This window comes from Oncorhynchus kisutch, linkage group LG11, assembly GCF_002021735.2.
Source record: "Oncorhynchus kisutch isolate 150728-3 linkage group LG11, Okis_V2, whole genome shotgun sequence".
Classification (NCBI taxonomy): Eukaryota; Metazoa; Chordata; class Actinopteri; order Salmoniformes; family Salmonidae; genus Oncorhynchus; species Oncorhynchus kisutch.
In genome coordinates, this window is record NC_034184.2 from 64859610 (window position 1) to 64883771 (window position 24162).

The following is a 24162-nucleotide window of genomic DNA, read 5'->3' on the forward strand; positions in this document are numbered from 1 at the left end:
GTCATTGTCCTGTTGGAAGGTGAAGCTTCACCCCAGTCAGAGGTCCTGAGCAGGTTTTCATCAAGGATCTCTGCTCTTTGTTCTGTTTATCTTCCCTTCGATCCTGACTAATCTCCCAGTCCCTGCCGCTGAAATAAATCCCCACAGCATGATGCGGCCACCACCATGCCTGATTGGTGGAGTGCTGCAGAGTTGCTTGTCCTTCCATCTCCACAGAGGAACTTGAGGTCTGTCAGTGACCATCAGGTTCTTGGTCACCTCCCTTTTGGTGATTCCAAACATTTTCCATTTAAGAATGGAGGCCAATGTATTCTTGGGGACCTTCCATGCTGCAGACTTTTTTTGGTAGCCTTCCCCAGATCTGTGCCTGGACACAATCATGTCTCGGAGCTCTACGGACAATTCCTTCGACCTCATGGCTTGTTTTTTTTCCTCAGACCTGCACTGTCAACTGTGGGACCTTACAGACAGGTGTGTGCGCCTTTATAAATCATGTCCAATCAATTGAGTTTACCACAGGTGGCTCCAAGTTGTAGAAACATCAAGCATGATCTAAATGGTTCTCTGATCCATGTCCCAACTTTTTTTTACAGGTATCTGTGGCCAACAGATGCATATCTGTATTCCCAGTCATGTGTAATCCAGAGACTAGGGCCTAATTTATTTATTTGACTTATTTCCATATGAACTGTAACTCTGTCAAATCTTAAATTGTTGCATTGACGGTAAATGCTGCAGATGTCATCTCAAAGGTATATTACCAAGAGCAATGTGCTTCTCTACAAGGTGCCTTGGAATGAATCCCTGACTTTAGTCCAAAACCGGCAGGAGATTTAACACTGCGTCGTTTCTTGAAGTCGGGTAAACCAATCACAGAGACTGTTCTATCTCCAGAAGACAGTTCTGTGAAAGAGTACATTTTATTCCTCTCTGGTTCTATAAACGAAGGCACAAACCCAAATTGACATCCACAAAATGACAGAGTACTCAGAACCTTCGATATCTAAGGTGTTTAATGATGAAGCACAATGATCTTGGTTTACATAGTAGAATACAGAGGGAGAGGTCCTTCAGACAGTGACTAGATCAGACACAGCAGATAACTTAAAAATAGAGCCATCGGGCTAGGTATAGAGGACCAGTCAGTCAAAGGACAGAGCAGCTAATGATCCTGTCACTAACGTAGAGGGAAGCAGCAGGGCAGGACTTCGCCTTTCAGTTGACTGACCACAGACACAGCAGGTGTCAGGAACGTAGGCTGTATTAGTCAAGAGAGAACCAGCAGGTGAGAAGCAGCCAGGACCAGGGAGGTGATTATAGTTTGAGTTGTATAGAAAAATTGCTATTTCGTTTGTTATTTATTAAGTTTCAGTTTAAGCTTTAGTGTTAGAGATAGAAAGCATGCGTGGGAGGCTAGGAGAAGGGGGGGTTAACTTCTTGCCACTGGGGGGCAGTAATACAAAAGGAGATGGTCATTAGGTTGTTTAAATTATAAATGTAGTGCCAAAAATATAGGAGGAAACCCTGTTGCACATGTTCACACCAATTCAATACTTTTCAACTTTAGTAGTACATTTAGATGTTTTCCTGATAGCTAGTGATACACAAGCTAGGCCTATTTGAAATATCGCCATCTTCTGGCAGCATTTACCCCCCAGATTCAGTAGCTTGAACCCCCCCTAAACCGTGAAAACCCAATTCCATTTATGCAGAACATTAGGGGGAAAAACTAAAACGGATCATTCATGATGGCTTTTATTTTTTAAGTCGTTTTGGAGTCAAATATAGTTTTCATTTTTCAAACGGGTTTGTTAATTATATTTATTTCAATTTACTAAATCATTTTTTCCTGATTAGTTTTACTTTACTATGTTAACCTTGAGAGAGAGGGGATGCATTAATAGAAGACACCAGGTGTTCCAACGACCTGTATTAAGACTCCTTTATTCCTACAGTCCCCTTGCTGTGTACCTGCCAGCTAGGGCTCAGGTATAGACGGCAACACACACCTATTAGATATAGTACCTTACTAGCCTCCGGCTCCCTCCACTACTTCCATGCCTCTGGTTATATCCTCCTCTCAATTTCTCATCACTCTCTCCCTCCTACATCACTTTGATCAGCAGTCCTCGGTAAGTGTGGTTGTTGTTGACAGGTAAAGCAGGGCATTATGTTCCAATGTAGGACCAGGAAGTCTCAGACCACTGGCCCCGCCTTCTGTCCGTCATCCTGGCTTCCTGATTGGTGGAGACAGGGGCTAGTAAGGCACGTGATTGGTGTGGCTACCTCCTCCATCTGTTAAGACACAGGAAATAGAGTGGTTACTCTACTGACCATGAGAGAGATCGTGTGAGGTAGTGACTGTGTGAGAGAGGGACTTACATTCTGAGACACTTGTCTTTTCCTCCACTGACTACTCTCTGGCCATCAGGACTCCAGTCTACTGCAAACACCTGTGAGTGAGAGAGTGACAAACATCTGCATCTTCAGTATGTACCCATTGTTTCTCTTTAGTTCATTTAACTATATGTCACAAGTAAAAGCCTTGGGTAGCAAGTTGATACAATTCCAAGTCTGGAAGGTTATAACCACCCTCCGTTTTAGGAAGTGTAAAATAAAAACATTTTAAAAAACTTCCCTTTTTAGTCTACACATTTTATCTGCCCATATAAAGTCTTATGACCAAGAATACTTTTTTAAAGGATCTACTCAGTGGGGTAATTGTTATTAAAAAAAATAAAACAAAAACTTTGGGAGCCATGCCAGTTATTATTTTTCTTCATCCATCATTTCATATCCTTAGATTTCAGAGTATTCTGATTTTTTTTTTTGCCAGGGGGCCAGTGTGTTTTCAATATTGGTCAGGTATAACAGGAAACCTGCAAATTTTGTTTATATTCATGTTTACCAATACCTGTTACCTTTGGGTCCGGTCTAATTCTTTCTGCAAGTGGTTCATTTGCCAGTGCAAACAGGAGGGGGGAGAGGGTACATCCCTGTCATGTGCCGTTTAAAAAGGCAATCTATTGGTTTTTAAAACAATAACACTTAACAGAATTCCCAGTCAAATCCTATTGCATGGTATGACGACTAGGGAGCAATGAAGTTCTAACGCAGTCACACAATAGCTTGAATTTTGTACCGAAGTTGACAATCACGTCGACTGTTGTTCCTTTAATTTGTTATGTGCATACGAGACTGAACAAAAATAGCAAGTGATCACAGCTCTTTCCCTTAGTTACGGGTCTCACTCAATTTCGATCCGACCGCAACCAAGATCCCATTAGGCTTACAGAAATGATTGCCTATAAAAACATATCTAACAGATGGGATACACAAACAAAACTGTAGCAAAGCTACATTCCTTGCCAAATCACAACACTTTAATCACAAATACAAAATGGACTGGTTGATTAAAGTAGTGTTCCAACCATGAGCTGCAGCTTTGGAATAAATTAGTCTCGTCTATGTTGTGTTTTTTTCCGAACTGCTATAGTGTGCCATTTAGAGTAGGTTCCAACCCCCAACAGACTCTTACAAGATTCTTTAAGAAGAAATTAGTGGGTCAGTTAAGCATTTAAAAAATAAAAAATAACATACTGCAATTCAAAGAGTTGCAAACACTTGTTGAAATTCCTTCACTCATTTAACTGATGGAGGTTCCATCACTTCTCTTAACACGTGTGGACCCAGAACTTAATTGAGCATCTCTTCTCTTAATTTTAGAGCCCCATTTGTGGAAAACACCATCCCTCCCTCTCACCTCATCTGCGTGTCCAGGTAGATCAGTGTGTAGTTTGCCAGTCTTGATGTCCCAGACCTTCAGAGTGGAGTCACTGGAACCACTGACCATCAGTCTACTGTCTGCTGACCACGCCACCTGGTACACTGCTGCTACATGACCACGCAGGGACTGTAGGTACCTACACACACACACACACACACACACACACACAGTTAGAGTCCCACCCGGTGGAGAGCAGAACTCCTACATACAGAGACAGTGTTTATGTAGGTTTACATATTGTACCAATGTTTTTATTCTCTGTAAACAGAACTGGTGCTTAGTGAATCAAATGTTCAGTGTGAATCAGAATAGATCTGGACTCTGTCATTATGCAAGCACAGTCGATAGAACATGGTGCTGGCAGCCCCAAGGCTTGTCGGCTCAATTCCCGCTGGGGCCATCCGCATGTCAAAAAATGTATGCATGCATGTACAAGTCACCTTGGATAAAAGCGTCTGATAAATGGCATGCATTATGGATTAGAATTCCCCCACTACTGTACACACTTCCCAGCGCAGTTCCCCCACTACTGTACACACTTCCCAGCGCAGTTCCCCCACTACTGTACACACTTCCCAGCGCAGTTCCCCCACTACTGTACACACTTCCCAGCGCAGTTCCCCCACTACTGTACACACTTCCCAGCGCAGTTCCCCCACTACTGTACACACTTCCTAGCGCAGTTCCCCCACTACTGTACACACTTCCTAGCGCAGTTCCCCCACTACTGTACACACTTCCTAGCGCAGTTCCACCACTACTATACATACTTCCTAGCGCAGTTCCACCACTACTATACATACTTCCTAGCGCAGTTCCACCACTACTATACATACTTCCTAGCGCAGTTCCACCACTACTATACATACTTCCTAGTGCAGTTCCACCACTACTATACATACTTCCTAGTGCAGTTCCACCACTACTATACATACTTCCCAGCGCAGTTCCCCCACTACTGTACACACTTCCCAGCGCAGTTCCACCACTACTATACATACTTCCTAGCGCAGTTCCACCACTACTATACATACTTCCTAGCGCAGTTCCACCACTACTATACATACTTCCTAGTGCAGTTCCACCACTACTATACATACTTCCTAGTGCAGTTCCACCACTACTATACATACTTCCTAGTGCAGTTCCACCACTACTATACATACTTCCTAGTGCAGTTCCACCACTACTATACATACTTCCTAGTGCAGTTCCACCACTACTATACATACTTCCTAGTGCAGTTCCACCACTACTATACATACTTCCTAGTGCAGTTCCACCACTACTATACATACTTCCTAGTGCAGTTCCACCACTACTATACATACTTCCTAGTGCAGTTCCACCACTACTATACATACTTCCTAGTGCAGTTCCACCACTACTATACATACTTCCTAGTGCAGTTCCACCACTACTATACATACTTCCTAGTGCAGTTCCACCACTACTATACATACTTTCCGGTGCGTCCGTCCCAGATCTTGATGGACTTGTCGAAGGAAGCAGAGGCAAGGAGGCGTGTGTCGGGGGAGAACAGGACCTCGTTGATCAGAGCGCTGTGACCCGTCAGTCTCGCCAGAGGCTTCTTATCCTCTGCTGGGTTCCAGAGGAACAAGGTGAAGTCATCAGAGCCCGACACAAGACGCTCCGGGGCCTCACCCTACACAAAGGGTAAGAGGTTCAGTGGACCCCAGGTTCAGTGGACCCCCCCCTTGGCGGCAGCTAATGGGGATCCTAATAAATACTAAATACACAGCAGAGACAGGAGACACTCACCCGGACTTTGTTGTATCTCTGCAAGGCTTTCTCTTTGAGTTCCTCAACTGTGGAGAGAACAGAGGTGTCAAAACTATATTCAATATCACTACTCCAAGACTTGGGCAGAGACAGAGGTTTACGTATAAAGTCAGAAAGAGCAAATAGAGAGGCACAGAGGAAGGAGAGAGAGGCACAGAGGACAGGTGTACGTACATGTGCCAGTCTGGTCCTGGGGGTTGATGGTAGCGTCGGCGGGCTCAAAGGCACCAGTCCGTAGCACATAGTCAGTACTGAGAGCCAGGGTGTTGACCCAGTGAGCATGGCCTTGAAGAGTCCTGCACTGGACCCCCTGAGGAGGGGGAAAAGGAGAGGGGTCAGATGAAGTAGAATGTCTGCCTCCCAAATGGTACCTTATTCCCTATATAGTGCACTACTTTTGACCAGGGTCTCACACACACACACACACTTACATCTTTAGCCCTCCAGACTTTAATGGTCCTGTCCTGTGATGATGTGTATAGCAGTCCATCTCCTCCCCACTTCACACAGGTAACAGACTGGGTGTGCCCCGTCAGGATCCTCTCACAGCGCCCCAACACAACGTCCCAAACCCTCACCGCCCCGTCCTTACTGCTGCTAGCCAGGTAACGGCACTCTGGGTTACTGAGAAGAGAGCGCACAAGATAGTTATATTAGAGAGAAAGGAGATATATTAGAGAGAAAGGAGAAAAGAGCGCAAGATGAAAAGATAAATAGAAGAGTAAATCTTACAGGTGTAGAGGTTCCCAGGAGATCCATGTGATCCACTTGGTGTGTCCTGTCAGGGTCTTCCCCATCTGCTGTCCTGTCACTGGGTCCCATATACAGATCTACACAGAGAGACACTGGTTAACACACACACCTGAGACTGGGTCCCAGATACAGATCTGAGGAGAAACAGTGAGTGTGTGTGTCAATTCCAATGTCATTTCAATTCTGGAGTTGAAGCAAGAAGTGGAGAAATTACTTAGAATTGCAGCAATCTTAAATACTATTTGGGGAATTGAATTATAATTTAGACTGTCTCAATTGGAATTGAAAAAGAAAGCCATCCTTGGAATGGAATTATAATTTTAAAACTTGAATTGTATTATAATTGTGCAAATTCCAAATTACTGGAGTTAATGCATTTAGCATTGAAATGGAATGAAACTTTGTTTTAAATCAAATAATTATATACATGAATGTGTATACATTATTTGTTACGTTTTCTAATGAGGAATTGACGTGCAATATATTTCCAGTTAGATCATTTTTTGTCCAATTAAAGTGATAGTCCAACTAAATTACACATTGGTTTCCTTACCCTTAAAGGGTAGGAAGCACGAGTTTTTACTCACCAAAGTAAACAGTGTGGTCAAAGACAGTTGTAGTCACAGTCTGGTTACATATAACTACAAACAGGTACGTTTTTTATACATATTTATTAACTTATCTGCGAACATCTTCTAAACTACCCACAATGCACCATTCTTCAACATCATATGGAACCCAATATACTGCCGTTACAGGAGCCATGCTCTACTGAGCTACAGAGGACTACAACATGTTGCATGGCTTACTTTTAACTTGGAACAATTCTGGTGTCAGGGGGCTGATCAACATGTTTCCCTGCATGCCGTTTGACTGGTCCATTTTTTACAATTCTTTGTGTCGGTGTAGATTGAGCGCTCCTTATATTATGCCGCACAAAGAAATATATATATTTTTTAATCTACTCCAATCCGTCAGCGGTTGGATTTACTGTACCCGTTGTTGAGATGGTGGAGCCAGTTCGTATGGTTTAGGTTGTCTGGTCAACTTGCAATCAGTCAGAATGCAAAAGGTGGGCGATGAACGATCCTAAATACTGCAAATTCAACAATTGGTTGGATTTCAATGGGAAATAAACACCACCCTGAAGGTGATCATGCGTCTTCTGGTATTTGAATAAACGTACAATTGCATATTAATTTATGCAGCCCTTGATAAGAGGCTGGACATGCAAGTGAAGGCTACAAGGTTGATAAGAATTGAATAAAACAACCATCACTAGCAAACAGTCATGAGTGGTAATTCCAATGTTCACTCTAAAGGCACACTGGGATATATGCAAATATCTGCATATATCCCAGAGTAGAGTGCCTGTTAAGTGAACGTTGGAATTACCACTCATGACTGTTTGCTAGTGATGGTTGTTGCATTCAATTATTATCAACCTTGTAGCCTTCAACAAATGAGCGGATAGTGAATATAGTATCCTTAAAAATGCAACCCTTTATGAAAATCCATTACATATCACAAGGCTATACCGCAACAGTCTAGTTTTACCCTAACACAGATACTGAAACAAACTATTTTTATAAAAATAAAAAAAAATCTGCCTGCAATAAAGTATGCTGGAAAACATGATAATGATGGGTGTGGTTTTGAGTGTCTGAGTGTAACTTTACACAGTAAAGTAAAAAGACAATCACACTCAACTCAGTTATTAACACCTAGGGGTTATTTTACAACACTGAATGTTAATTTAACTCCTGAACGAATAAACCTCTCATCCATTTTTATTGAGAGCGGAACTCCACTCTACTTTCAGTATTGCTGCTTTCATGAAAGGTGTAGATGGGAATTGAACCCTGGTCTCCGGTGGGGAAGCACACATTTGCTTGTTGCTGGGAGTGTTGCCAACATGAGCCACTTATTTCTATCATGAATCTGGTTGTAACTAAGCATTTAAGCAAATAACAACATGTTTAGATGTTACATAAAGGGTATATTACATAAATGGTTGTTTGAATCAAATAAATAAAAAACGTAGCAAATGTGTTTTAGGCGTTGCCCATTCTCAAAAAATTGTTTAGCGATTGTAATCATTTATAGAGCTTTGTTCCCACACTGTGACAAACAAATTGGGGGAAAACCTGTATAACGAACACAGTAGCCATTACCGTGTGGAATAGAGTATTTCATGCTGTTCATATTAAACAGCTTTCATTTATCTAGAATAATGAATTAGGAATTGTATTTTTGAATAATTAGAATTCGAGATGAATTGAATTGACTCAATTTAAGAACTGCTCAAGAACTACTCAATTTAAGAATTTTGAATTGATGGGTTTTCTAGGGAGAGGGAACTTAATTTGTGCAATTGATCCCAACCCTGGTGTAAGTGTGTCTCACCTGGCTGTTCTTGCAGCCAGAAGCCAACTTCCGTCCGTCAGGTGACCAGGAAATAGTCAGCACCCAGTGGGAGTGGCCTAAAGGAGGAGAGGAGACCGTGAGTGTTCACAAGGGTCAGGTCGATCAATTCTACACATTGCTCTCTGTGTGTGTGATGGCCCGATTATTTGAATATTCGAACGGACGTTAGTATTCGATTACCTGACAGAGTATTCATCTAAAAATAAATAATATACTGTACAAGTATTCACAACCCTGACTTAGGTCCTAAGTCTTAGGACTTAAGACCCAGTTCATGAGCTCTATGGCTTCTTCTACATGTCGCCAGTCTTTAGGCATTGTTTCAGGCTTATACTCTGAAAAATGAGGGAGATACAGCACTTTCAATGAGTGGACAGTGGACATTTCCAGCACCTGCTGGTTAGTCTGGCTTAAACACTTTTTTGCTGTGGTATAGTTTTCGGTATCGTCATACTAAACCTGGTATCGAAGTAAAAAGTCTGGTACGGTAACAACACTAGTGCGTGTACCTCTGGAGGTATGTTGTGGTGTCTCGGTGGTCAGGTCCCAGAACCTCACTGTAGTGTCTCCAGAACCACTGGCCAGGTACCTGAGGAACACACATTACAGCTAGCCCAGCGTGTGTGTATATATCTCTGTCTTTGTGTGTGTGTGTGTATATACTTACTTCCCAGTAGGGCTGAATGCGGCAGAGATGACAGCCTCTGTGTGTCCCTGTAGGGAGGAGGTACAGCGAGCGACAGCCCTGACCCTGAACACCGCCTGGGGTTGGTACACTACGGGCAGAACCGTCTCAGTCTCCACCCCCAGGGCCTTCACACACACCCTCAGGCTCTCCACCACCTCTGACTCGCCACGCACAAAAAACGCCAATGGTACCGGCTCCTCCTGGAATGATATGGAGAAGAGGTATTAGTCAAATCTAACGGGGAGCCAAATAAACTATCACAACAGCCCAGGACAGAGTAGAGGGAAGGGAGTAAGAGGCAGGGTTAGAGAGATGGAAGTTAAGTGTGGATCATGGGGCTGTCCTTGGGGATTTAAAGCAATATGTTGCAGTGTGTGAGCGTTGTGGGTACCTTCTGTAGCAGTGCATTGCAGACCAGCTGTAGTTTGTCAGGTGTGATGTCCAGCGGGACATCAAAGGGAGAACCCAGCGGCTCCCCCGCTTCATCCTGAAACTGGATCAACAGCCGCTCCACATCACTGGACATCCTTTCTGCTCGGGGATGGATTAGGGGTTGGAGCTAGGGCTGGGACGATACAAGTAGAACCATGTTTTTCCATGGCAAAAATAAAAACACACGAAGCAGACCAAACGCATCGGCCGTAAAAAAAAATGTATACATGTCAAATAGCTTGTAGCATTGCATGGTATACCAAAACGTCTGTACTTTTCCCCATACTAGACCATGAAAAACAGTCCAGTACTAGAATTTGTTACTTTCGGGTACTTCTATCAAATGTGTCTCATGGATCAACTCGCATACTCATGTCTATCAGCGCAGCCGAGGTCCGTCCCCCTTATAGCGTGAGACAGGCACTGTGCCCTGCTCCAGTTACCCATTGCTAGCCTGCCCTGCACTGGGAGTCTGGGCTGCATCATAGCTCCTCAGTCATGCTGCACAGTACACGGCATGTAGAACATTTTGAAACTCAATAACTAGGGATGCGAAAAATTGACAGTTCAGGTTCATGAGTCTGCGTTTAAAAAGCTGTAGTGTAGTCTCCCCTAACAGACAAACAAACACACCATAACAAGGGGCCACAACATTATATCTGAAAAGGGTAATTGATGTAATTTCATATTATGAGACAAAACACCAGCAACAAAAGACTAGCCCAAAGATACTGTATCCCTGTGACACCGGCCCCATAAATGGCCTAAACTAGGATATTCTACACACAATAGACCGAAGACTGAACACATCCAGTCATTAGAAAACAGCAGGCAGGCCAGGGAGAGAAGAGGAGCAGGCAGAACAGTGGGCATACACTACCAGTCAAAAGTTAAAACACCTACCCATTCAAGGGTTTCTCTTATTTTTACTATTATCTACATTGTAGAAAAATAGCGAAGACATCAAAACTATGAAATAGCACATATGGAATCAGGTAGTAAGCAACAACAACAAGAAAGTGTTTAAGTCAAAATATATTTTACATTTGAGATTCTTCAAATAGCCACCCTTGGCCCTGACAGCTTTACACACTCTTAGCATTCACTCAACCATATTCATGAGGTAGTCACCTGAAATGCATTTCAATTGACAGATGTGCCTTGTTAAAATAATTTATTTCCTTCTTAATGCGTTTGAGCCAATCAGTTGTGTTGTGACAAGGTAGAGATGGTATACATAAGATGGTATTTTACCAAATATGGCTAAGTCCATATTATGGCAAGAACAGCTCAAATAAGCAAGGAGAAACAGTCCATCAGCTGGTCTTCAAGACATGAAGGTCAGTCAAAACGGAACATTTCAAGAACTTAAGAATGTTCCTTCATGTGCAGTCGCAAAAACCATCAAGCACTATGATGAAACTGGCTCATGAAGACCGCCACAAAAATGGAAGAGCAGAGTTACCTCTGCTGCATAGGATACGTTCATTAGATTTACCAGCCTCAAATTGCAGCCCAAATAAACACTTCACAGATTTCAAGACATCTCAACAGCAACTGTTCAGAGGAGACTGCATTTATCAGGCCTTCATGGTCGAATTGCTACAAAGAAACCATTACTAGAGGACACCAATAAGAAGAGACTTGCTTGGGCCAAGAAACAAGCAATGGACATTAGACCGGTAGAAATGTCCTTTGGTCTGGAGTCCAAATTTGCGATTTTTGGTTCCAACCTCCATGTCTTTGAGAGCCGGTGTGGGTGAACGAATTATCTCTGCATGTGTATTTCCCACCGTAAAGCATGGAGGTGTGATGGTGCTTTGCTGGTGACACGGTTTGTGATTTATTTAGAATTCAAGGCACACTTAACCAGCATGGCTACCACAGCATTCTGCAGCGATACACCACCCCATCTGGTTTGGGTTTAGTGGGACTATCATGTACCGGTCACCTGCAAAACAATTTAAATACCTGCTGACTTCAGTTAGTATGTATGCAACATGTGCACGCATTTACTCATGACCGAAGGCACGAGCACAAGACAGAAGTACGTGCACACTAAGTGAAGTCAGCAGGCTTTTACATGGCTTTGCACATGTGTAACCGGTGTGAAATGGATAGCTAGTTAGCGGGATGTTGTTTCCCATACTCTGCAAGGGCCGAGGCTTTTGTGGAGCGCTAAGTAACGTTGCTTCGAGGGTGTCAGATGTGTGCTGAGGGTCCCTGGTCGAGCCCAGGTAGGGGCGAGGAGAAGGACGAAAGCAATCATGTTACATGCACCAGGTAATATACATGTCTTCTTCAGCACCGCACTCTAGAAAGTGGGTTAAACATTAAGTTACTTTTCTGTCTCAAATGTCCTACATGTGAAGGCCAGACACCACAGACAACCGGTAGAGTAAGATCAAACGTAAATGTAAACATTCTGGCTTGGAAATAACTTCTACACGATTTTGCAGTGTAGCTATCCCAAATAATTATGTATTAGAACCTGATTAATCAGACTAGGCGCTCGTAATTCACTAAAGTATGTGAAGCAACAGGGAGAGATGGCTTCCCATCTAACGTTATGGCAACAAACTAACGTAAATAATGATAATAATAGAAGTCAATAAATTATATCATATATTTGGTTCAAACAGTAGCCAGGCTAACATGCTAGCTTGTTTCCCAGACATGTTATTGTGGCCAACTATGCCGGTTCTGATAATTTGTTTCGGTTCCTCCAACAATCACATCCTCCTAACAGCAGCCGACAACTCAACCTTAAAACCAAACGATTTTACAACATCAATCCGTAACGTTAAACACAAATAGATAAATACCTTTTCAGTGTTCCAACAACTTCTGAAATGCACGTGTGTAGGAAGTTCACGCAGCAGCAACGGAAGTTTCTGACACGTCACTAAAATGCGACTGACTTGGTTAGAAGTGAAAGGGATAGGATCCTGCTGGATAGCAGAAGTCTGTGGCTTTATCGTACACATTCATGAACAAATATTAGCTTTAGGGTCTTAATTGAATTTTAGGTATAAGCTTAGTATGGTTGAGGATAAGGTTAGGTTTCAAATCAGATTTTAAGAAGATAAATTGTAGAAAAGGGCGGGGTTTATGACTTTGTGGCTGTGTTAACTAGTGACGACCGAAATGGAGAGGCTATACCAAAGAGTATCTATTATATTGACAAGATAGAACTGTCAGTCGACTAATTGTCCGCAAAAGGCAGGCGGGAGGAGGCGAGATCAGGTGGGAACATTGTAGCCAATGAGTGGCTAGATTTGCGCGTGAACAGATAATTCCGATATAAAACGGTTTTAGTCAAAATCGCCAGAATGCCACGTGCGTCCATTTATAGCAGTACATTTGTAGCCAGTAGATGTGGTGGGTGCAATCACCGAGGAAGCCAAGCAAGTAAAAAGCCAGATTAAATTGTTTACTTACAAACAATTCATTCATACACCACCATGATATACAATAAGGCAGTGACAACAAAAAGACAACAGTCACATAATGGCAGAATAAATTCATCTACACATACTTTTGTCAGGTGAAGTCCACAAAGGAAATATTGCATGAACCAAAACATGACATAACCTGCAGCATGGTCAAGGATGTTAATGTTTTCAACAGTTTACTAAAGAACTACTGATTTAGAACCACAGAGTTACGAAGTTACTGCAAGTCAGAACAAAGACAACAGGAGCACTGCCTCCACTATTCCAGCACCATATCAAGAAGGCTATATGCTTAGTTTAATACACTGAAAACAAACTTAGAAGATTACAAAAATAATTACGTTCAGTCAATGTTGCTCAATATTATGTGGCTGGCCAGGATTTCTGTCTGTTTGTTTAAAACAAAAAAGTTGACTCACCCTACTTGTAGACTTGTTGAACGCCAATGCCATCCTCATTGTTGGCAAAACGTTTTGACTATGGCTCGGTCATACAGTACACTTTTTATTTTGTTGTCATAGGCTACCGAGCTAAAATGCTAGCCTAACTTCCATGCATGGGCAACAATGAACCACAGAACCAGCAAAGTTATCTAGCTAACAAGTTAACACGAGCCTACTAGGCGACATATTGAACAATGGTTTCAGGCCATTGGCACAACATATTCATTTATGGTTCGATCATAATCATTGGCCTATACAGAGAAAGTGAAAGCCACAAATCCCCATCCATGGCTCAGGAAAGGGACAATTTAGCAAGCTAGCTAGTGCAGGACATCAACACAAGCAGACCAGAAACAGACACGTTTTTCTGAAAATGAGTTTTTGCTTAGGACGCGATTTGATTGGTCTGAAGCCACATCCAAACTGGCCTCCCTTCAGCTGGGGTTTGCTGCACCAGGACAACACACAGGGTTAGCCTAGTGGTTAGAGTGTTCGACTAGTAACTGAAAGGTTGCAAGATCGAATCCCTGAGCTGACAAGGTAAAAATCTGTTGTTCTGCTCCTGAACAAGGCAGTTAACCCATTTTTCCTAGGCTGTCATTGAAAATAAGAATTTGTTCTCAACTGACTTGCCTAGTTTAAAGGTAAAATAAAGAAGTTGAGCTCAGCTCAATGCTTTTGGAGAGCAGGTAGGTATTTTGTTCAGTTCAGCACCGAGGTAAAATTAGTTTTATACTGGATATTCGGTTCTCTCTCATCAATAGCTATTGAACCAAGCATGCCATGAAAATGGTATATTCTGATTTGGGGGAGGATGGAGAACAATCAACACTTTTTTATTTAGGTTTTAATCTTCCCCAAAAATGTAAAAGAAAGTGTGTATTGTTCTCCATCCTTCCCTGATTCAAAATATACACATTTTCTTGTCATGGCATGCTTGAAGAGGAAGCCGCCCTGATGGGAGCCCGAATCGCTCTCAATACCTAGGTTTCCAACCAATTGTCAACAGATTTAATACAAATATTCTAAAATCTGCATAAAAACATTATGCACATTTTCCCACCAGAGATGTGTTTAGATCAAATCAACTTTTTTAGGATAAAAGGATGTGTGTGATGACGTAGAGCACATAAAAATACCATTTGCAGTTAAACTCCCATGTACCGAATAAAAACTACAAGTTAAATGGGTTTCCATCGCATTTTCAACTCTACTGATGGTTTTCCCACAAAAAAGTGTGTTATTTAGCTCATGAACCCACTCTGGTATTGGCACGTGCTCTCTAGCCTGCTATAAAAATAGTCGCACACTCTATATGTAAAATGCATGCGGAAAATATTCAGACCCCTTGACTTTTTCCACATTTTGTTACGTTACAGCCTTATTCTAAAATGGTTTATAAATAGTTTTCCCCCCTCAGTCTACACACAATACCCCATAATGACAAAGCATAGTATGGATATAGTTAGTATGCCAAAAGTTCCCGGATGTCGTACTAAATTTGCCAAAATAAATTGTTGCCAGCAGCACAGTTACAGTCACCAACGCTCTGGATAACATGAAAACAGCCTAACCAGCTCTGCTAGGCCGTGTAAAATGGTCAGAGTGAGGTGTTCTCTCATTTGTGTCTGGAAGTAGCTTGTGCTCTTGACTGCTGTTGAACACTTGGATCAACCCTACTCCTCGACCAAAGAGTCTGAATGCTCCTAGAGCGAAACACACTGAATTTACAAATGATGATCCAACAGAGCACACTCTTGCACTCCAGAATGAATTTACGAACACACCCGAATTCGTAAAACGTTTAGCTAGTCATTTGTTATGCTAACAAGCTAGCAAGAGGTTGCATAGCAACAGCATCAACTTTCGGTAGACAGGCAAACTCTAGTATGCTCAACTGAAACGATACCGTTAATTTACACTATACTAAAATGAACTAATAGTATGTAGTAAATACTCATTCAGTATGTAGTATACAGTATGTTAGTATGGGTATTCGAACACAGTTAAGATAAGCATTGAACTACAGAAATTGAGCCATGGCAATATATTCAATTGATATTCTGCCGGTTAAAGCAACTGGGGCATTAGTCCATATACTGAGGTCGGATTGAATTGATGTGTGTGTTCTGTTATAGTTTCTGGCAATGGTTTTATCTAAGAAAGGAAATAATCTATTCCCAAATATTTCAAATGGGAAATTATTGGGATTCCATAAGTAGAGATGGAGTCCTCCGTCGGGGTCTTGAGAGGCAGAAGGGCTGATTTAGTTAGATTTATTTTATAACTTGGAGCTTAGTTTGTCTTTTATCTTCAAAGCTTTTGGGAGGGATTGAGATGCATTGTTTCGATAAAGTAACATATCGTCAGAATATAATGAAATGATGTGATCCGTAGAATTTAGAGATATCAGTGTCATTTCTTTCGATTGTCGAATTGCCTGGGCCAGGGCTTCCATAGATAGTAAAATCTAGATATAGAACTGCCCAAGGAACTTTAGTTTCTGATTAAGTATGTACGATATTTAATAGACGGAGGTTATCTGAGGATAATAGTTTAACAAACTGCTTTGGTCCAGATGTATCAATTTAGGTAAGTAATTTTTGAGACAGGACAACAACATTTGAGCAAACAGTTTAATATCTGTGTTAATTAAATATAGGGGTGATAATGAGAGCACTGGCTGGCATCCTTATCTTTTTTTTATTAAAAGCTAAGTTAGTGCTGTATTTTTTTCCTAACTTGACCTATTTAACTAGGCAAGTCAGTTAAAACTTCTTAGGGCTGCAATCCCGTTAACGGGATTGATATGACACCAGCCAGTGAAAGTGCAGAGCACCAAATTCAAACAACAGAAATCTCTAAATTAAAATTCCTCAAACATACATGTATTTTATACCATTTTAAAGGAAATCATGTTGTTAATCCCACCAAAGTGTCCGATTTCGAATAGGCTTTACAGCGAAAGCACCACAAACGATTATGTTAGGTCACCACCAAGTCACAGAAAAATTCAGCCATTTTTCCAGCCAAAGAAAGTAGTCACAAAAAGCACAAATAGAGATAAAAAATTAATCACTAACCTTTGATGATCTTCCTCAGATGACACTCATAGGACTTAATGTTACACAATACATGTATGTTTTGTTCGATAAAGTGCAGAATTATATTTTTAAAAATCTCCGTATACATTGGCGCGTTATGTTCCCTAGTTCCAAAAACATCCGGTGATATTGCAGAGAGCCACATCATTTTACAGAAATAATCATTATAAATGTCGATGAAAATACTAGTGTTAGACATGGAAATATAGATACATTTCTCCTTAATGCAACCGCTGTGTCAGATTTCAAAAAAGGTTTACGGAAAAGCAAACCATGCAATAATCTGAGAACGGCACTCAGAAAACAAATAGAGATATCCGCCATGTTGAAGTCAACAGAAATCAGAAATAACATTATAAATATTCACTTACCTTTGATGATCTTTATCAGAATCTACTCCCAGCAATCCCAGTTCCACATTAAACGCTTGATTTGTTCGATAATGTCCATCATTTATGTCCAAAGAGCTACTTTTGTTAGCACGTTTGGTAAACAAATCCAAAGTCATGAAGCGCGTTCCCTAGTTGCAGACGAAATGTAAAAAAGTTCCGTTACTGTCCGTAGAAACATGTCAAACGATGTATGGAATCAATCTTTAGGATGTTTTTAACATAAAACTTCAATAATATTCTAGCCGGAGAATTCCTATGTCTGTAGAAAAGCAATGGAACGAGAGCTAACTCTCTCATAAAAAATCAACCAACCTCAGATTTCCCACTTTCTGTTTGGATTTCTTCTCAGGTTTTTGCCTGCCATATGAGTTCTGTTATACTCAGACATCATTCAAACAGTTTTAGAAACTTCATAGTGTTTTCTGTCCAATACTAATAATAATATGCATATATTAGCAACTGGGACTGAGGAGCAGGCAGTTTACTCTGGGCATCTCTAGGCACCTTTTCATCCAAGCTACTCAATACTCCCCCTTTAGCCAAAATAAGTTATTAAGAACAAATTCTTATTTACAATGACGTACTACCGGGAACAGTGGGTTAACTGCCTTGTTCAGGGGCAGAACAACTGATTTTTACCTTGTCAGCTCGGGGATTCGATCCTGCAAACTTTTCGGTTACTGGCCCAACACTAACCACTAGGCTACCTGCCGTATTTACAGCCCTTTCAAATTAACCTTTGTGAACAGCTGTGTTAATAATTTCAAGTAATAGTGGACCCAATTGGTTCCAACATTTTAAATAGACCTCATTAGGAATATTGTCACAACCAGGTGATTTGCCTTTATTCATGTTATCCAATGCCCTTGAGTTCATGGAGAGAGATTTGGGCTCCCAGCAAGCCGGCTTCCTCACTTGAGAGAAGACAAGTTAATATATCTTTTAAAAATTGATCTGGCTTGGTGTGGATTTACAATCAGATGTGTACAATTCTTTATAGAAAAGGGATAATCTTTGGTTGATTCATTCAGGTTCTGATAGTAATTCACCTGATTCAGATTCAATAGTTGCAATATCTGCTAATTGGTCCTTACTGCTAAGCGTGTTAGCCAGTAGTTGACTGGGTCGATTACCATGGAAGCCATAGACATTCGATGGATGGCAAGTTCTGCTCTCTGTCTTATCAATAGATTTAGTTCTGTCTTGACTACCTGGTCTCAAAAAAGTGTTTATTGAGAATGCTCTAACATTGTTAATACCTTTTCCCATTCTGATATCTAATTGTGATTTATTCAGCCCAGATGCAAATGCAGTTGCATTGTTTTTAATAAAACATTTAATGGCGTCCCATGAAATCCGAGGATCATTGACAAAAATGTTGCTAATCATTATCAATGAATTCAATTCAGTTTCAAATTGTTCACATAAAGTAGGATTTTGTAGTGAGGAAATATTAAAGCACCATCTTGTGGCTCTTTTATGGGATTCTGAAATGTGTATTTGGCAGTATTTTGCATGATCTGCTCATATTTCTATTATCTTGATTAAAGAAAACAGAGGAGTAGATAATAGTACGAAATCGATTCGGGAGAATGTTTTTTGCCTGTTTGAATAGAAAGTGTAGTCTTTTGCTTCAGGGTTATGAACTCGGCAGGCATCGATGAGGTTGTAATCAGAGAGTATACTGTATGTTCGAGAGCCTTGGTTGCCTGCGGATTGTTGGGCTTATTGGATTTGTCCCGCATGTCCAGAATGACATTCATATCTGTCTCAATAACCAGTTGGAATTCAATTCATTCTAAATATGCTGATCAAAGAAACGTAGGATCATATACATTTGGCGCATAGACATCAACAAAGGCAATTGTCTTTCCATTAAGGAAAGTGATTCTGCCTTCTTGGTCTTCGCCTTTACCAAGGATGGTGATTTTGTTTCTTATGTATCAGTATGATTACACCCTTAGTTTTGTTTGGGGCACATGAAAAAGCAGCCAGTTTGTACAAATGGTTCTTTATTTTCTTGCTAGCATAACGGCGAGTGGCAGCCTTATATGTGAGATCTCTTAACCAGCATATTTAGGGTCTTTAGGTATAATAATAATAACAATTAAGTTAGTCGACTTGACGAGTAAGAGTGGGTAATGAAAAAAACTATTATGAGAATGAAAACAAAAAGAAGATATGACAGATATGCAAGCCATAATACCTAAAGAGTCAGAAATAGGATAGCTGTAGGATCCATATACGGTGCATTCGAAAGTATTCAGACCCCTTGACTTTTTTCACATTTTATTATGTTACAGCCTTAATCTAAAAATTGATGAAATAAAAAAATCAGAAATCTACACTCAATATCCCATAATGACAAAGCGAAAAAAAAAGGTTTTTTGAAATGTTTGCAAATTGTATTAAAAATAAAAAACAGAAGTACCTTATGTGCATAAGTATTCAGCTCAAGTGCATCCTTCAATTGATCATCCTTGAGTTTCTACAACTTGATTAGGGTCCACCTGTGGTAAATGTAATTGATTGGACATGATTTGGAAAAGGCACACACCTGTCTAAAGTCCCACAGTTGACAATGCACATCAGAGCAAAAACCAAGCCATGAGGTCGAAGGAACTGTCCGTAGAGCGTTGAGACAGGATTGTGTTGAGGTACAGATCGGGAGAAGGGTACAAAAACATTTCTGCAGTATTGAAGGTCCGCAAGAACACAGTGACCTCCATCATTCTTAAATTGATGAAGTTTAGAACCATCAAGACTCTTCCTGGAGCTGGCTGTCCATCCAAACCGAGAGATTGGGGGAGAAGGGAATTGGTCAGGGAGGTGACCAACATCTTTGTATACCATGGTTTATATTTGTACCTATGTTAGCAAATGTTTTAAACAAAAATACAGTTTAAAACTCACACACAATATATAAATGTATAAACCATAGCAAAGGTTTATACAAAGATTTAAAAAATGTTAATTTTATAACACATTCCATTCAATTCTACTCATTTTGCCATGGGGAACGGAGAACGTTTTGCTGTTTTAAGGCAAGTTTTCTGCAGTTCTACACACTTTGCCATGGGGTGGACAGAAGTTATTGCAGTTGTAAAGGGCAATTCCACCACTTTTCAATCTCATAATCACAATCTCTGCTGCAAAACCACCTGAATAATCAGAATAAAATATTTGTAAAATATTGGGTGAATGTCAGTGACTGACAAAACAAGAGAAAAAGTGTTGATGCACAACCACATTTTCAAACACCTTGTGTATTCTGCTATTCTAACAGTTGAGACCCCAACTGAGCCCTAACTGCCGGGCCCCGCTTTATGCCTGGAGCCGGCCCTGGACAATGTAAATGAGGCTAATCATTATACCAGATTTTGTACATTCTTTGTGCTGACATGAAATTGTTTAGTGCAAATCCATCTGGTAGCAGAATATGATGAGATCCTTAGCATACACACAACTACCAGTACAAAGTTCAATGCCAGATACTTTTCTCCCAGAAGGCCTGAATGGCACTGTGCCACTGTGATAAACGAACATGGTCTTTCCACTGGGATTCTCTGCCTCTAACCCTATTACAGGGGCTGAGTCACCGGCTTGCTGGGGCTCTCTCATGCTGTCCCTGGAGGGGGTGCGTCACCTGAGTGGGTTGATTCACTGTTGTGGTCATCCTGTCTGGGTTGGCGCCCCCCCCCCCCCCCTTGGGTTGTGCCGTGGCGGAGATCTTTGTGGGCTATACTCAGCCTTGTCTCAGGATGGTAAGTTGGTGGTTGAAGATATCCCTCTAGTGGTGTGGGGGCTGTGCTTTGGCAAAGTGGGTGGGGTTATATCCTTCCTGTTTGGCCCTGTCCGGGGGTGTCCTCGGATGGGGCCACAGTGTCTCCTGACCCCTCCTGTCTCAGCCTCCAGTATTTATGCTGCAGTAGTTTATGTGTCGGGGGGCTGGGGTCAGTTTGTTATATCTGGAGTACTTCTCCTGTCCTATTCGGTGTCCTGTGTGAATCTAAGTGTGCGTTCTCTAATTCTCTCCTTCTCTCTTTCTTTCTCTCTCTCGGAGGACCTGAGCCCTAGGACCATGCCCCAGGACTACCTGACATGATGACTCCTTGCTGTCCCCAGTCCACCTGGCCATGCTGCTGTTCCAGTTTCAACTGACCTGAGCCCTAGGACCATGCCCCAGGACTACCTGACATGATGACTCCTTGCTGTCCCCAGTCTACCTGGCCATGCTGCTGCTCCAGTTTCAACTTCCACCTGACTGTGCTGCTGCTCTAGTTTCAACTGTTCTGCCTTATTATTATTCGACCATGCTGGTCATTTATGAACATTGAACATCTTGACCATGTTCTGTTATAATCTCCACCCGGCACAGCCAGAAGAGGACTGGCCACCCCACATAGCCTGGTTCCTCTCTAGGTTTCTTCCTAGGTATTGGCCTTTCTAGGGAGTTTTTCCTAGCCACCGTGCTTCTCCACCTGCATTGCTTGCTGTTTGGGGTTTTAGGCTGGGTTTCTGTACAGCACTTTGAGATATCAGCTGATGTACGAAGGGCTATATAAATAAATTTGATTTGATTTTGATTTGGTTTGCATAAGACTACTACAACAATTTAAAATGTGTTTAAATTGTCAAAGGAAATATAAATAATTGGGCTATAAGAAATACATTTTATTTAATGGATTAAGGCAAAGCAGATATATATAACACACACACACACAATACTTTTCATTTCACACATACAACAATATAGCCTATTGTTAAAGTACAGAATGTTTACAATATCATAAACAATAGTCTTTTGCATGTTGTTCCAAATGACATTTAATTTATTAATCTGTACATAAATACATTACTGTGAAACTGTTTCTGTTTGATCAGCAGTAATTGATACACCCTTCGTTCGGTTCAATGGGGCACTCTTGTCACGAAGACAAAGTGAAAGGTGCTCTCTACTCAAATGGCACAGCATCATCGTTCAGATTCACAGCATATGACAACCATTTAGTCTACCTGAGGGATGTCTCCTTTTCATATCTGGAAAAGGTAGAAGCCCATTCTGCTGCAGCATTGCTCATCTTCACCGTGGGAATCCAGTTCGACATGGGTGTCCTGATAGAGGTCAGCTAGTGAATCTACAGTACGTAAACAACTGAAAAGCACACCCGATGTTAGAATATCACTTCTTCGGGTCACCTGTACCATCAGGGCTCTTGATTGTTTGGTTGTGTTGAATTAATTCAGGTGTTTTAGTGGCATATAAAGATTTGATCGATTGTTAGATGAAACACATCCGATTGTCCTATTCCGTTGAGGCCTTTGCCCTATGCTGTAATATCCATACATTTCCCCTCCTCTTTATGAAACCAGTTTTTATTTTTGTATTTGTTTTTACAATGTCCTCCAGGCTGGATGGATGTCATTTATTGTACAATGTGCGTCTCCCCTTTTCAAAGGCATCACGTTTGATGGCTGCATTCAAGACAAGGTTGTTGTTATTGATCTGTTTGTCGGTGTCAGCAGAATTGGCTAACCTGTGAGTTGTCATGTTAAAAAAGATTCTGCTAATGTCTCCAGCCATATAACGTGGAATAGAATTGCATGAAATGTGTTTATCAAAGGCCACATTTTTTTCTCTCTGTGCAAATGAAAGAGAAGTAATGTCTCTGGTATAGCCTCTAGGCCTATGCTACTATGAGCTCAGCCATACACAGTGATTAGATTGAGCTTTAATAGTCTAGATTATGACTATCCAATCCACCCATCACGTTAGGGTTAACAGGCTTGCAGTAGTCTGCAAATGCGATGATAGATGCATGCAATGCTTTATTTATGAAGATTCATTCTTATGGTGAAAAAAAAGCCTCCCCAAAACTTAACCCATGCACTACCTATGAGAGAGATGCATGCTAATAGCTAGACTTCAAGCATCTAGCAAGCTAATGTTGACTAATTTAGTCTTGTTAACACTTGGTTAGCATGATCGCTAACAGCTAAACTCGAAATCGATCTGACTTACCAGTGATGAAATGATTGGAGCTGACTCTGTACTGACGGCTGTCAGATATCACTGCCCAGGGAAGAGTGGTCAACACATCATTAATAAACTACACTATAGTAATAATACATATACTAGGTACAGTAGTCCATAGCGACAGTCCTATATGTCGACTAGTGGTATCAGACATACACATGGTCATGCAAACACACACACATAAAGAAACAAATTATACAATGTCATTTTGAACATCCATTTGAACTTTTTTTTTTACCTTTATTTAACCAGGCAAGTCAGTTAAGAACACATTCTTATTTTCAATGACGGCCTGGGAACAGTGGGTTAACTGCCTGTTCAGGAGCAGAACGACAGATTTGTACCTTGTCAGCTCGGGGGTTTGAACTCGCAACCTTCTGGTTACTAGTCCAACGCTCTAGTCCACTAGGCTACCCTGCCGCCCCCAGAACATAAGTTCTGCCATTTTTGTTTCATTCTTTAGACACAAAGAAACAGCATCCTGGAGTCATCCTGATAGAGAGAGCAATGTTACAGACTGATAAGATAAAACACAGCATATTTCAAGGAAACTATTCATTGTAGTATAGCTTTTTGCATTAATCCATTGTGCACTTGTGTGATAAGAGTACGGTACAGCTTTTGATTAAGATGTTGATTGCTTCAACACTGATACAACAAAAATGTCTATGGGGACGGCATTTGGTACTATCCCTGATTTGGAACCCCAATCACAAGCACACACCGTAACCAATGTCACACACACACCATATTGTATTGTACTTTTACAGGACCTTCAGAAAGTATTCACACCCCCTTGACTTGTTCCACATTTTCTTCTGTTACAGCCTGAGTTTAGATG

General features: G+C 41.2%; 1 protein-coding gene across 1 annotated transcript; it reads right to left on the bottom strand.

Annotated features, from left to right (window-relative positions):
- Nucleotides 1–995: 995 nt before the first annotated feature.
- Nucleotides 996–12847, bottom strand: nle1 (notchless homolog 1 (Drosophila)). Its single transcript, XM_020494622.2, has 13 exons — nucleotides 12716–12847; nucleotides 9850–10023; nucleotides 9438–9658; nucleotides 9280–9359; nucleotides 8750–8826; nucleotides 6323–6420; nucleotides 6022–6214; nucleotides 5765–5900; nucleotides 5570–5616; nucleotides 5251–5453; nucleotides 3764–3923; nucleotides 2383–2453; nucleotides 996–2295 (listed from the first exon to the last, which is right to left on the bottom strand). Exons 2-13 carry the CDS (start codon nucleotides 9982–9984, stop codon nucleotides 2283–2285), a joined length of 1434 nt encoding a protein of 477 aa, XP_020350211.1. The 5' UTR covers nucleotides 9985–10023; nucleotides 12716–12847; the 3' UTR covers nucleotides 996–2282.
- Nucleotides 12848–24162: the final 11315 nt, after the last annotated feature.